The sequence below is a fragment of the Drosophila bipectinata genome, chromosome 2L, assembly GCF_030179905.1.
Source record: "Drosophila bipectinata strain 14024-0381.07 chromosome 2L, DbipHiC1v2, whole genome shotgun sequence".
Classification (NCBI taxonomy): Eukaryota; Metazoa; Arthropoda; class Insecta; order Diptera; family Drosophilidae; genus Drosophila; species Drosophila bipectinata.
In genome coordinates, this window is record NC_091736.1 from 12,867,487 (window position 1) to 12,882,315 (window position 14,829).

General features: G+C 40.2%; 3 protein-coding genes across 5 annotated transcripts; all 3 read left to right on the plus strand.

Annotated features, from left to right (window-relative positions):
- The first annotated feature begins 4,097 nt into the window (after positions 1-4,097).
- Positions 4,098-6,199, plus strand: LOC122321492 (uncharacterized). Of its 2 annotated transcripts, none has more exons than XM_070277526.1 (5): positions 4,098-4,240; positions 4,302-4,398; positions 4,453-4,643; positions 4,700-4,891; positions 4,964-6,199. In XM_070277526.1, the coding sequence occupies exons 1-5, from the start codon at positions 4,175-4,177 to the stop codon at positions 5,135-5,137; spliced, it is 720 nt and encodes a 239-aa protein (XP_070133627.1). In that variant the 5' UTR covers positions 4,098-4,174; the 3' UTR covers positions 5,138-6,199. The 2 variants fall into 2 exon arrangements, with proteins under 2 accessions (XP_070133627.1, XP_043067456.1); XM_043211521.2 differs by having other exon boundaries at positions 4,959-5,114.
- A 1,933-nt stretch (positions 6,200-8,132) lies between these two features.
- Positions 8,133-9,336, plus strand: LOC108125331 (protein rolling stone-like). Its single transcript, XM_017241460.3, has 4 exons — positions 8,133-8,347; positions 8,412-8,625; positions 8,688-8,991; positions 9,045-9,336. Exons 1-4 carry the CDS (start codon positions 8,219-8,221, stop codon positions 9,217-9,219), a joined length of 822 nt encoding a protein of 273 aa, XP_017096949.1. The 5' UTR covers positions 8,133-8,218; the 3' UTR covers positions 9,220-9,336.
- Positions 9,276-10,450, plus strand: LOC108125274 (protein rolling stone-like). Of its 2 annotated transcripts, none has more exons than XM_017241402.3 (4): positions 9,276-9,417; positions 9,468-9,681; positions 9,738-10,044; positions 10,115-10,445. In XM_017241402.3, the coding sequence occupies exons 1-4, from the start codon at positions 9,292-9,294 to the stop codon at positions 10,278-10,280; spliced, it is 813 nt and encodes a 270-aa protein (XP_017096891.3). In that variant the 5' UTR covers positions 9,276-9,291; the 3' UTR covers positions 10,281-10,445. The 2 variants fall into 2 exon arrangements, with proteins under 2 accessions (XP_017096891.3, XP_070133610.1); XM_070277509.1 differs by having other exon boundaries at positions 9,282-9,417; positions 9,488-9,681; positions 10,115-10,450.
- The last annotated feature ends 4,379 nt before the right edge of the window (positions 10,451-14,829 follow it).

Genomic DNA, 14,829 nt, shown 5'->3' on the forward strand with positions numbered 1-14,829 from the left:
TTTTAGTTTTAGATTTCCGTTTCTATTCTATTTTTAAAATGGACGGTCGTGTTATTATAGCTTTGCTTTACGTTCTGATTACTTGCAGTCTGACTTCTGCATGAATTATATGTGAGTTGATTTATTTTGAAGAGTTTTTGAAAAATTAAAATCAATTCTTCTATAAAGGGACCAATAAGTGGCCTAAAACAGATGACTTCATGGACCATGTTGGAAGAAAAATAGGATTAGTCTATGGGAGTATTTTTATGATCTGAAAATTAAAGCGTAGGTTTCCAAACAGTCCGTAATATCAATAAAGCAAAAATTCACTTTCGGTCAATTTAAGTTTTGATAATGGGAGAAAAGGGTACACAAAAATATTCGCAAGAGCATGCTCGATGTTTCTCTTATTCGGACAGAGATTATTTAATTATTATAATAGTACCACGCATACCGCCGCGAAAGCAAGCTAATCAGTCTTTATTATTCTGCTAAAATGAAAGGTAGTGTTATTGTAGCTCTGCTGTTCGTTTTGAGTGCTTCGAGTCTAAAAGTGGGAGATGGCGATAGGAATAGTGGATTTTTAAAGGAATAAAAGTTCGTTTATTCACAAAAATCTATGTCAAAAAGCCATCAGGCATTCCTTAAATTGGACAAGGAGTTCGACAAATGCTGCCAATCCAGAAAGACATCCAACAAGTTCGACGACTGTGCTTCTTGTTTAATTAAATGTAAAAAGTCTGACAATTCAAATATGAGAAGTCGCGTCTGGTATATTCTTCCCCACGTGAATCATACTAACAATCCCGTACCCCGTTAAATTTATATCAACATTAAACATCAAAGATCCAGTCACTAATAATCCAAGTTACTACAAACACATAAAAGTAAATTGACTCGTAATCGCCGGCATGGTCAGAATAAATCAATAAATTTAATTTAACTTAGATTTTGTTATTATTTTAATAAATATTTTAATCAGAGAGAAATGGTAATTTTGTTCAAAAATTCCGATGGCAATATACTCAGAAGATCGTATTTGATGTATAGCATATATGTGGTGTCTAATCGGACATATGTACACAGATAATTAAAGCTCTTATTGAGTTTTAAGAGCAGACTTCTGATAATATAATATTACCGTCACTTAAAAATATCAGTTTTGAGTAGGGAACTGCTTCAAAAATATGAGGAAATATAAATTATGGATAAGTTGATTTTAAAAATAGGGGCCAATAACGCGTGAACAGGTCGGACAAGTGGCACTCGGTGTTTGGTGTACATTTAGATACATTTGTATCTCGTGGCTCGCTGCGCGTAGCACGTGTATCTGTTTATGCAGCTGTACAAGCCCATGGACTAAATTCAATTTATTATTCCACTATATGAGCTTTCGCACTTAACTTGCATGAATATATAATGAGGTCTCCGCTATGGAAATGGAACGGGTAACTGCTAACGCTGAACGCTAAATGGGAAAGGTAATGCGGAGGAAGTAAGGGGTGAACGGGGCAGACTGGGGCTGATTGGGGCCGAAAGCTATCGCAAGATTGCGTGTTCGAAGCTTGCCAACAACCCTCTGACCCGGCGCCTGTTGTGAAACGGCTAAATTGAATTATTAATAACACGCAACGCTCGCACTGAAGTGGATGCTATATCTGCAAATGTGTATAATGCATATTGTGGTTTTGCGGAGACATCCTTGGGACAGTTGGCAAGGAAGAAAGTATAGCCAAAGGGCAAAGAAAGGACTAATCGCAGCACTTACGACCATAATTTGTCAATTTTCGAAACAATTCACCAAGCTGGCATAAATTGTCTCGTGGCCTCCTCTTTCCACTTTCCTGTCGTTGGCTTTTGGCACCCATTACAGCCCATTTTTCTTACTCAAAGAGACATGGCCGCCATGAAAAAGGAAAGTAAACCCAGTAACAGTGACGAACTGAGAAAAAAAAACGCATTTAAATACCGTAGTGTGCATAAATTACTCAGGAGCTGACATTTTCCCACATAAATGTGTAAATGAGTCTCCTTTTTTGGCCTTTTTTCGGCCTTGCCGCGAATGAAATTGAAACGGAAAAGTGGACATAAAGTTGGGGTTGCTGGAAACTCAATTGGAGAACTTGTTGCACTGGCTTGTTGAAACAGGGTCTGCAAAAATAATCAGTACGCTTCAATAAGTAAGACTCTATATTATCAAAAAAGCAATAAATAAAAACTAACCGAAAAATCTAATAAAAATGAATTGAGCTTTCAATAAATGTAGTCCCCCAATCAAATTTAATCGAAATTGACTAAATGGACGGCCAAATAAAAATTCACTTAGCTAACAAGAAAGAAAATCAAACAGATATTGCCACCCTTGATTTTGGGGCTTTTTGTTTTTTTTTTGTGCAAAAAAAGGAGAAAATGTAAGAAAATTACCGCCCCTTTGTGCATTTGGGCCGAAGATAACTGCCGACCAAATGACATACATTAGGACCAAGGTACACTTACATGGAGGCTGGGACGGCTTATGGATGTGCGCAAAATCAATTCAAGCTCGATTTCCTTTGATGAAATGGTAAGTGTATGGACCAGAGTATGTCGGCCATCTCCACGCCGTACGTGACAGTTGTGCCAAAATAAAAAAATAATAAAATAAAAAATTACTGCACATATGTAGGTACATACATATATGGCAAAAAAAAGGTATGGTAGGTGCAGTGCGAAAAAAGTGATGAGTTTCCCTTGTGAATCGTAGAATATTGACCTGAAAATCGATCAATTAATAATGCAAATCCTTTATGGTCAGTTACCAGGAACAGTCGCCGTTAATTAAAGCACTTGTCCGTACCATCCTGAAATCGCCTTAACGTCGCCCTTCACCGTATCTGCCGGGTGCTATGATTAATGTTTAATTAAGTTTGCAACATTCACAAAAATGAAAAAAAAAAAAAAAAATAAAAAATCATCACAGAATCGGCAGCCACGGCAAAGGATTACATCATATTTAATCACAGTCATTATTTATAATGATATCGCTCGCATGAGGCATTATAGTCAGTGCCTCGCAAATATGCCTGCCACAAGTTATCAAAAGCTCCAAGTAAGAGCTCCATTTTATATAAGCTTCATAAAGTGAATTTTATGAGAGTCCCTAAAGGGATTCCGCAAATTGATTTCGGCTGCATTTCGAATAAGTTTGGCACTTTTCAGCATAATCTCTTAAGCGTGTACTTATTTGTTTTTAAAAACTAAAATTTCAAAGTTATTATCAAATTCATCAAATTTAAATACCCATTTGATGTAAAACATTCCCACAATTTTGATGCAAATGCTTCGGATGTCATTAAACTATTTTGATCCAATGGCAGCCGATACAGATCACGGTTGTTCATAAATTTGGAATTACTCGCAGTGTTATCCCGAAATTCCCTTATTAAAATACTCACACGAGTGTGTCTGGGGCCGATTGTATGCAGAGGAGCTTAAAGTCGTCCTTATCGGCCGAATGAGCCAAAGTGCAGTTGCGTTCGAGTTGAAGTAAATTAATTAACAATGTTTATTGTTTGCACAATATGCAAGAGTTGCATTGCAGTGGCCATTATGTTTTCGTTGTTTTCGTAACTCTTATTATTTCTGCTACAGCATGTAGTTCAGATGCTTGTGGCCGCTCTGCCTGACTGACACTCAATTTTCAGTTGAACTTCAACTGTTGGAATATTTTACAACACATATTTGCAGCGCACATTATGAATTTAAATTAAATTATTTTGTTTTGCCTGCACTGTTTTGAATGCTTCGATTCGGCCAGCCTTCAATGAACGTTCTTGGTTCAATGCATAATCTGTTAATTGGTAATTGTAAACCATTAGTTAACTAACATGCAGAGCTGAGAAACCTGGGGCAAGATTCCCTTAATTACAAGTACAATGACTGAGGTGGCTCAAAACCTAAGTTATTGTTAGCTTTTGATGAATGGAAATCCAAAACACGGCCGATTAAATTGAGGATATTGGTCGGTGAAAATGTATAAAGATATTTGGTTTCAGATTGGATTAATTGAGATATGGGTTTTGATTCTTTAACGATAGATTATAAAACTACTTGCTTAGAAATCAATCCAATAATCTTTTTATTGTCAGTCAAATACTGTTTTCGATATCTTTAATCAAAATTGCAAAAATCTATTTTGGGCAATCGAGAAATTATGGCAGATATACACGAGCTGATTGTGACGTGCATAATTTTTTTGTACCAGGTGTACTTGCTTTTTGTAAGTATTTTTACGTAATATATGAGACTTGAAAGTTTGTTAAATAATTAAATTTCCTCAGCGATCCATTCACCCTCTCAAAAAGGATGCCATGCTGCTTATTTTTCACAATATTATGCTGTACTATGTGATCAATATGTTTAAACATCTGGCTCAAGGTGGGTTCCTTTTAAAGATTTTGTAAGATATTTATTTATTTAGTTTTTTTTCAGATACAATTAACTCTCCTGGTCCTGTTAACACGTTCTACTATTTACCTCTGGTGTATGAGGAGCCTGCTGGTTCGGAATCAAATCACAGTTGGCATGAAATTCTCAGGTCTTCCAGCTGGCTCTTTTTCGAGTCCCTGTTTCGCCATCATTTGGCCCTGTTGTTGCCGTTTAATTTGGCCCTCCTGGTTCCCGTAAGAGATTCGCTTTGTCCTGTGGCCCCTAAGTGCGCCCTTTACTCCTCTTTCAGCGCTGCAAGTTGGGCTTCATTAGCTCTTTGGTGCTATTGTCTAACCTGGTGATGTTCGGATGCTTCGCTACGGCCATCTGCCAGCTGGTGATTTTTACCAGCCATGCTGCCAGCCTGCGCCTCCTCACGATTCTGTGCCTGGGTCCCATGTGTCAAATGCTCCTGGTGATGCGCCTCCTGGTCCGCATATGGGTAAGTTCCCGCCACTGGATGGATCACCTGAGATGTGGCCTTAGCCTCTAATTTTTGGTTTCTCTAGTTCAGTATGTGGATTGTTGTTTGAGGCGCAGAATTTCGTACCTCAGCCGTCATAATCAGTCCGAAGTTAGTAGCTGCAATCAAAGCAATAAACCAACCAAAGCAACCGGCTCTTTCACTGGGAAACGCAACCGAAAATCACTTTCACTCCGCAAACTGCCAAACTGCAGGCATTTATGACAGCCCAGCAGAAAGGGGGGCTGGCCGGCGATCCCCTGGAACGTGTGTGGCACAAGGGCCAAAATCGCATAACAAAATTGTTGCTGAAAAGTTGAACAAATATTGAGGTCAGCAGAATGTCGAGTAGAGTCTCGAGCGGGCAGCATTGTTGCTGGTGCAAACTGTTTGCTAGCCTTTGGCACAAACTTCTGACACGCTCCCCGGCCCCGACGCCAGTCGGACTCGGATCCTGATCCGGAGCCTTTGCCGTGGCCGTTGTCGTCGTCGTAGCCGTGACTCTGAGTCCAGAGTTGAGCTGGGGGGAGAGGCCTCCGCAGAGGCTCGCCCTGAACGAAAAATATTCAATGAAAATCGGCAGTCGACAGACCCCTCTTTGTCAATAATACAAAATGGAAAAAATGAGTTGTTGCTGTTCGAGTTTGCATGGTGCAATGCAGACGTCGACGCAGCCCGGGGGTCCGGTTCCGATGCCGTCTGTCCCGACAGCCAACTACCATACCCTGAGCCCCGAACCTACAACCTTGCACCAACATCCCCAAAGCCCCAAAACCCCACACCCTCAGGCGTGCCAGCTGCCTTCGCCTCGAATTGAGAAACTGCCGCAAATGCTTTTCGATTTTTCGTTTTGCCACGGACAAGCCTTGGCTTTTCATATTGCATAATTGATTGGGGGTGCTGGGGGAGGAGTGTGTGAGTTTGGAGGTGTGGGCTGCATAAATACCAAGCAGACGGCATTGTCACTCCCCCTGGCGGCCCAGGCCCACTCCGCCAGCATTTATGCACATTTTCAATATGCATTCAGATGCCATTCCCCATGCATTGATTGCCGCATTGGGCCGGAAAAGAGCATTGCCAAGTTGTGTGTTGTATTTACGTTTTCCTTGGTAATAATTAAATTTCAGGATCTTAAAAGCGATATTCGCAAAAAATGCAACAAGTAGGATTTTAGTCTTGAATCGACATAAACCAAATTATAAAAGCATTAAGAAGGAATCAGGAACTTTAAGCTGGAAACACTTTTCTTGTTAAAACACTATAACCAACAAATGAACCTAAATAAAATATGATACTTTGTATTTCTCTGGTAGCTTCCTCTGATAACTTATTCTTCTTAATCTCATACCTAGTTTCTTGCATACTAATAACCCATCCTGAAAGGATGTTCCCTAAGAAGTTTTTTCCCTCCATTGCACTTCGGGGCACCTATTCATATAGTTAGTTTACCCTCTTGGAATGATGTACTAGAGCTCGGAGAGCACTCGACGAATCTCAAGTCGAGATATGGCCACACAGTAACCTAACGAGCCACAGACATCTTCGGGCCCCATCCTTGTGACTATATAGTAATGAGCAACGGTACGGGTCCTCGTTTCTCTAAGCATGAGAAATTTAATTTTAAGCCACCCCACATGCACACGCACAGTGCCACATACATAATTGTGTATTCACGTAAGAGATATGGTAGCTGAAAGAAGCTCTATCAACTGGAGAGTCTTGGGGCAGGGAAGCCGGGCATGGGTTGCCTTAAATTAAGATAATGACACGTGAGGTATCGCCTCCCGGGGCTTGGAGTGCTTGGTAAATTGCGATAACATAGAAACGACCTGAATGGCGGCTCACTTTAAAACACTTAACCCTTGACGCCCAAGCCAACCACCAGCACGCCCAACCACCATCCCCCTCTACCCATCGAATCCTTAAACCAACGACCCACCCAGGCGATTGCACGCACTTTTAAAGCGCAACTTGATGGCAAACTGCCAAAGAGTTTGACTTCCTTGTTGGCGGATGGGGCCCTAAAGTAGGACATGCCAATGTGCAGGAAAGGCACACTTTGTGGCAAACTGGGGGAGAGCTGCTTACTTCGGGGTACAAAAAAAGTAATTAGGTCATCAATTGGCATGCCAATTTCTGCCTGAAATGGTTTAAGATTGTGGCATAGGGAGTATGTACTTTTTAAATAAGGTCTTTCATAAATAAAACAAAGAGGATTACTTTTTTGTGATTTTCTCTTTTCAGGACAATTTCGGGTATAAATCAGTAACTCTTACTGTTTGATGTTCAAATCAGCTAATCAATTGGAATAACGAAAACTAGGGATAAACCGAATACCGAACGAATAAAGCCACCAAAATGTGAAGAGAAATCATTGAAGTTTGCAAAAAAAATTTGCATTTCAAATAGCCACATGAAACATAGGTATGTCCTTGTATTTGTTACCACTTCCGTTGATGTGATTTGCGAAAGATATGCAGACTAGTATCTGACATGTAATGTGGCCAGTTGGGAAAAGATGCGAGACGGGTCTACAAAGACCCTCGGCGAAAAGGGAAAAAAAGATTTTCTGCTCCAGACTTTGGCCCCAAGGGTGCCAACTACTTAGAGAAGCAGAAACAGAGTGGCTAAAAAACACACGCAAAGCAAACCACACATCTTTGGTCCAAAAGTTGTGAACAAACTCAAAATTCTTACTTAGAAATCACTGAGAATAGTAGGGTGATTTCTTTGGAAAAAATTATCTGAAAAATATAGAGAAAGTTATTTTATGAATTTTAATTTCTGAAGCTTGTGGTCTTATGCTGATACTATGTTATATTTAACTTTTATAATCATACTCTCTTATCCCACTGTGCAGTTGTTGCTTTGTTTTCTCATGTAATGGCATTTTAATTGCAAGCTTCAGCTCAGCCAAGTGTCTCTCAATTAAAAGTGTCTGCCAGACTCAAAACGACATCCCGGCCCGCCATAATCTTGAAATGGCTAGGGAGATGGGCGAACGATGGCAGCCACATGTCGTAATTTGTGCGAGGGGAGATGTGAGGAGATCTCCGGCCCGGACCGTCCCACCACACACCAAGGACCTTTACGAAATCGCATATAACTGTTAATTATGCACGGAAAGCTGCGTGCAGGGCCAGATAAGAAGTCCGGAATGAATATCCCAGGAGATGACTGACTGGGATTGCCGCAAAGTCATACGTGTTCAGGCCATGAACTTTAAGTCATTTCGAAGTCAACTTCGTAACAATATCTTTGTAAATTGTTTTAACATTTTCATTGAATTGATTTTAAAATTCTTGTATGAATGGAATAGTGCGTTTATTATCTGGCAGCGAGCCGGTATCCACACCCTTGAGTCTCCGGGAAGAGTTTCGATTTCGAAGATTCGGCCTCCAGCACGATGAACCCCGGGATTTTATGCGGTCGCAAGTTGGTTATCTTTTCAGACTTTCAGACTTATTCAATTTTTAATTTTTTATATTAATCTTTTTAGTGGCAATCGAAGCCCAAGTCGGTTGGCTTTCTGGTCTATCGCTGGCTTTTAGGTGGCTTTTTTGGCACCGGCCTAGTCAGCTACTTTATCAAGTATTTCCAGGGCGGCCACTGGCTTATTTATTTGACTAATTGGGGATTTCTAATGTGCGGCATAACCAGTGTAACCGGAGCGGTTCTTGTGACTCTCTATCATTACAAACCTGATGACTGGGGTAGTATTACTCATATATTCATAAACTAATTCTATAGTATACTAAATTTTCATTTTATCTAGTGCCCCCCAGTGGTCTCATCAAGTTTTATTGGGCTTCCTACTGGACGAACCTCATAATTACTGGTGTTGTTTCTCTGACCTATTGGCTTACGGTTTACCCAGCGGACCGCAGACCCGGTAATCCAACTCGGGTCTCAGATCTTTACAATATATGGACCCATGCCTTACCGCCTATTTTTTACACCGTCGATCACTTGGTAGTTGCACAACCTTCTCGTTTGCTGCACTTTGTTTATCCTCTAGGATTCTCATTGATTTACACAGGATTCACATTGGTATTCTACGTACTGGGAGGAGTCGACTTGTAAGATCGAAAACTTTAATCCCAAAATGTATAATGCTTGAGTGCTTTTCCAGGAACGGACGTCGCTATATATATAGTTTCCTGAACTATGCCAAGCCAAAAAGTGCTATTTTGACCATCACAAGAATCAGTTTCCTGATTGTGGCACTTTCTAGCTATTTCTATGGACTTTATCGTGTCAGGTCATATGTGGCTAGAAAACTGGGCTTTGCTGGAAATTCCGAATAGTTAACATGGAAATCAAGATCAAATAAATAAAAATATTCGAAAATTTGTAACGAAAATTTTTAGTGAAATGTAATGGCCAACACGGAGGCACCAATATACTTTAACCCAAAACCAGAAGCTCTGAGTTTTAAGGAAGAGTTCCATTGCCACCGATTCTCCCTAAATCATGAAAGACCCCAGGACTTTCTGTGCTCGCAAGTTGGTCCTATAAAATTATTCAGCCCCCATACTCATGTTCCATCTTTTAGTGGCAATCGAAATCCAAAAGTCTTGCCTTTCTTATATATCGCTGGTTAGTTGCTGGCTTCTTCGTCACGGGGGTAATCAGTTGCATATACTTTTATTTTTGGCGCGGCAGTTGGTTTATTTACTTGACTAACTGGGGATTTGTCATGTGCGGCATTACAAGTGCGTACAGTGCAATACTGATCACTTTTCATCACTTTACATCGGATTTATGGAGTAGGCCCATTTTCCTTTTATTTTGACATAAGTATTTAACTGATTTCTTCTAAAAGTTCCTCCAAGCATAGTGATCAAATTATTCTGGGCCTGCTACTGGATCACCATAGTAGTGGAACTTACAATTGGAATCATCTATTGGGCTGCCATTTTTCCCTTCCGGGAAGCCCACCATCACGACATGGATGTACTTTCTGGAGTATTTTGTGTTTGGACACATGTATTGCCGACCATAGCCTTTACATTCGATAACTTATTGACTGCCCTGCCGGCACGCTTCCTTCATTTCATATACCCCATAGGATTTTGCATTATCTACACTGTTTTCACAATAATGTACTTTTTCTTGGGTGGTCTCGACGCGTAAGTGTTATATACTTTAACTTTTATTATAATCTTATATTTAATTATTAAAATGGTTAAAATATTTCAGATACGGTCGACCATATATATATCTTATTCTAGACTATGACAAGCCATTAAGAGCGGCCGCTTCTATAATTCTTTCATATATTCTAGTAATATTGCTGTCTAGCCTGCAGTATGGGGTCTATAGACTTAGAATCTGCTGGGCTCGCAAGTACTTCAATTCCCGCTGAAGTCATTCGAGATGGAAGACCTGCCGAACTAGACGCTCTACTTATAATAAAATTATTAAATATCTAATGCAAATATTTATATATACACAGTGAACTCTTGTTTTGTCACCCACTGCCGAGCATCAACTACAGGGCAGAAAAAGAAGAGATATAAAAGGAAAATTTAGCTTATTTGTCGTCTGATATGTCGGACTTGTTTTGCTGTTGTTTACGCCGCTCGCACGTGTCCGGAAAATTAAAAGCACTTCCGCTGCTGCTGCAACTCTATCCCCCTAGGCCCCTTCTGCGATTTGACTGGGTTCTTCCCAAACATGTCCCCTGTATCCATATCTGCTCGTATCTCTGAGTTCTCAGTCAGTTTTATATGCAAGACTTTCACAATTTGTTTTGATAAAGTTTGGCCCGCAATTTCGTAGTCTATTTATGTGGGTTTTTTCTTTGTTATTTCCATATCACATATATTTTGTATAATTTGTTTTATTGATGGGGACCTTGTAGCCTGAAGTTTCATGACCTTCCTTTGACTTAAGAATCCCTACTTTCCCAAATCCTTAACATATTTTATGGCTTGAATTTTCAAATTAAAGCTCGCTTACCTAGCAATTACAGTTTAAATTACATGTTGGGGCGTGAAACAGAAATGAGTTGACTTATAGTGACATTTTTTCAGGCCACCCCTGCAGACCAGTACCCCCAGTTACGTGGCACACCACTGGCACCCCCATTGCATTAACTTCTGCTTCGATAAATAAACAAGTTGAGCTACTTAAGATTAAAGTTGTTGTTGCAGTTGTTCCCGTCCTCGTTGTTGGCCTGTTGTTGTTGTGAGTGGTGTGCACACAAAATTTATAGTGAATACTTTTCCCCTCATAAGCACACGCTCCCTCCCTGGCAGCCCCTAGTTGCATTAACCCCTTCAGTCCGCAACAAAATTTCATATTACGTATACGCAACGTATGCGCATTTCAAGCATGAAACTTTTCTGCACAGTGCACAGCAGCTGCGCTGCCAACCGCCCCAGTCCCTGGCCTGCGTGTTCGCTGGATAATAATAAACATATAAATGTTTATGTTAAATTAAATTGAACGCAAAAAGGCGGAAATGTTACAAAAATTGTGTGCAAAAAAAGGAGCACACATTTTCGCCTTGTTGGCTCTGAAAGCAGGAAACGGAATAATTGCCAGCTCCTGCTTGGCAGCAACTGGAATTTAAGACGCACCTTTTAAGTTATGTTGGCTTTAACTGCCATCGTCACATCGTCGCTGGGCCACAGCCCGCCCACTTTTTGTGGGATTGCAGTTGGGTGCTGTCAGGCTGAGTGCAGCCATAAATACGTTAACATTCGATGTTTTAGGCGATGCCAGCTGCAACTAAGGAGCCCTGCTAAGTGGCTGCACTCTAACAGCTTCCAAAGGGAGTGCCACTAAGCATCTAACTTTATAGGAGGGGGTGATGTGTCTCGCTTCATATGTGTGCGGTCCCCATCGTTTAAAGAGTATTATCATGCCCTGAAGCAGTAAATTGGTTCGCAAATTGAAATCACTTAAGCTACTTGATGATGGCAACAAAATCTAGCCACGTTATTGAGAAAATAAAGCAGTGAAGGCAGGGCCACAAACTCGAGATAGTTGCAATATTAATCGTAACTTCAAATATTTATTTAATTCCACGAAACTATTTGGTAAGCACTGCTTATTGTTCTCCATGGAATGTTTCGATTGGTATTTTGTTGTGGCCCTAGGGCCCGACTCAAACGGCATTGGAATTTTATTCTTTACCAACCCATTCAAGTGTTAAAATATGTATATGAATTTGATTGGCTGATTAAGCACACACTTTACACAATCCGCCCACATGTGCGTTTGTACAAGCAGCCCCAGAGCAGCTCTTTTCCTCAGCCCATTTATTTATTTTTTGATTTGTATTGTCTGGCCCAGTTATTTTCCCCTTTTTTGATTTTCCTCGGAAATGACGCAAATAACGCAACAAATTTAAGCCGTCGCAAAAAAAATTTGCAAAGCCCACTCAGGCGGAGAGGCGAAAACTGACAAACGCCAACGCAAATACAAATACACCTTCGGGCTTGGGTTATTGATGACAATAGGTTGGCGAGGGCCGACAACAGGATGTTTTATATTATGCCATAGAAAAATAAAGGCAAACTCGACACACACTCATATCCGTTCACGTACAATGCCCCTTTTTGTTGTTAGTAAAATATTATGCATAAATACCATTTAACCGACACTGAATATCGGGTATTCGGGAAAACTCTCAGCTACATGAAGAGCCAATCACAGGAATTACGGAAATCGGCTTCATTTGTTTGCTTTAAATTTAATATAATTAAGGAAATATCCTTTTAATTAATGGAAAGGTAAAACTAAAAGGTATTTTGTTTGGACTTCAAACTAAACATTTGGATAACAGGTTCACTAACTCTTTTCAAATAGAATTTTTATAAAATTATTATTCTCATTTTTATAAAATATAAATAATTTGTATATATTTATTTGATAACTTACCTTAAGTGGGTATTATCAAGTCTTATCTGGCAATAAAAAAATACATTTTCATCTTTTTGAGGAATTTTAAGAATGAAATTTAATTGTGTTGCTCATTAATGGCACGTTGGCAGTCCGAAGCTGGCCAGAAATATGTGATTTCCGGAAGTAAATACATATTTGTTCCATATTTATATGTACTTATGCTGCAACGTTGTGTACATATTGCAGATTAAATGTGTGTATAGTTTTCGAATGATTTACAGAGACTGAGAGCGACTCACTCGATTCTAGATTTAATTTTAATTTTAAGATGTATGATATTTTGTACAGCAGAAAATTTAATTTAAAATGTACTCTGGAACATATAATCACAAAATGAAGTAGAAATCATTGTGGATTATCTTTCATTATTTGCTTTAATGTGGTCGCTCTTGTTTTGTTTTGACAGAAACACATTTTCTGAAATTACTTCCAACTTATCTCCCGGTCGCACTCCTTTCAGAACAAAGCTAATAAACTTCATTCCATCGAAGCAAATACACACATACAGGATATATCCTTCGAAATAAACGAGCATGGGGCAAGACGCAGACAAGCCAACAAAAGTCCAAAGCCGAAGCCAATCAAAGGCAAAACAATAAACAAGCATGACAATAAATAAATAAATAAATAAATGCCCAGACAAAAGACTTAAAACGGAGAGTGCACATAGCACGAGGCGCTCCTACCCAGGCTCCAGGATACTTCGAGCCGGAAAGTGGAAACTGAAAGGCCCGCTCTGATTTGCGTAAAAGGATAATGACGCGGTCTTTTCCCGTTCGGTTCTCCTCACTTGCAAATGCAAACGACAATATTGAAAAAGAAGGACATCGACAGGATAAGGCAGCATGGAGCACAAGCCGGGGTTCTGGTGTTCTGGTGCAGAAATTGATTGAATGGCGTATTAAACTTAAGCCATACGCACACACACGCTGCCAAAAGTAAACATTTATCTTTCCCCTTTTCGTTTTTGTTATTTTTCCTTTTTGCCACTTTAATTTAACGGCTACTTAAGTCCATCATTTTGAATAATGCTGTGTACCAACAGGAATTTTGGGGTTGAAGTCAATTGTGCTACAAATATTTGTGTTTATACATTTTGTTCGATATGTTGAAGAAATTTATTATTTATGGACAAAGCTTTGGCTTTGATAAAGTATATCTAAGTATTTTTTAGTTGGGTATATTATTCAATTAATACAAAACATCTTTGTATAAAAGGGGCCGAACACAGCACCCCTGGAGTCCCCATCTGTTTAGCTTACCTCCTTCAATTTAACGGCTACTTTAATGCATCATTTCAAATTATTATCTTCTCGCCTGGTGGCAAAGTTGGCAAGTTCCCGTGCACGCTCAGTTGGCCACGCATCCAATGGGTCCTCGATGGGCATTAAAAGGAGCGTTGATGATGGTAGGTACCCGAAAGAAGCGGCGAAGGCTGGAACGAGCATGGTCGGCCCATTAAAAGGCCACCGCACAAAACTGCTGACATCACGACTGACGGTGATGGCGATGCCGAGATGGCGAGATGGCGACGAAGTTGCTGGCTACTTCAAAGGGGGCTTGGGGTTGGTCTCGGGCTCAGGCGAATTAAAAAGTTGCCTTGGTAATCCTTTTGCAAAATAGACGGGATTAAGTAAAATGCTGAGCCGGAAATTTATGCAACCCAGGTGGAGCATTTTCACCGGGTGCCGGCCAGGTGTTGACCATCAAGCCAGGCCCGAGTCGAATGGGAAGTTCGCCGCGAGAGCACTTAAATGTGCCACAGTGTTGCAATAATTACCGTTAAATGGTCACAGTTAAAAACACTTACAAAAAACGTCCCAGCTCAATCTGGCCCAGCAGGCTGTCTGTTATTATCCTTGCAGCAGGACAAAGCCACTGCAATATCCTTCGTGTTCTGCTGATGACGGTGATTTGTAATTTTAAGCGGCGTATGATTAACTTCGAAGAGCGTGGAAAGTGAAAAGTCTTCGAATCCTTTGTCGGGACTAAGTGGCGGC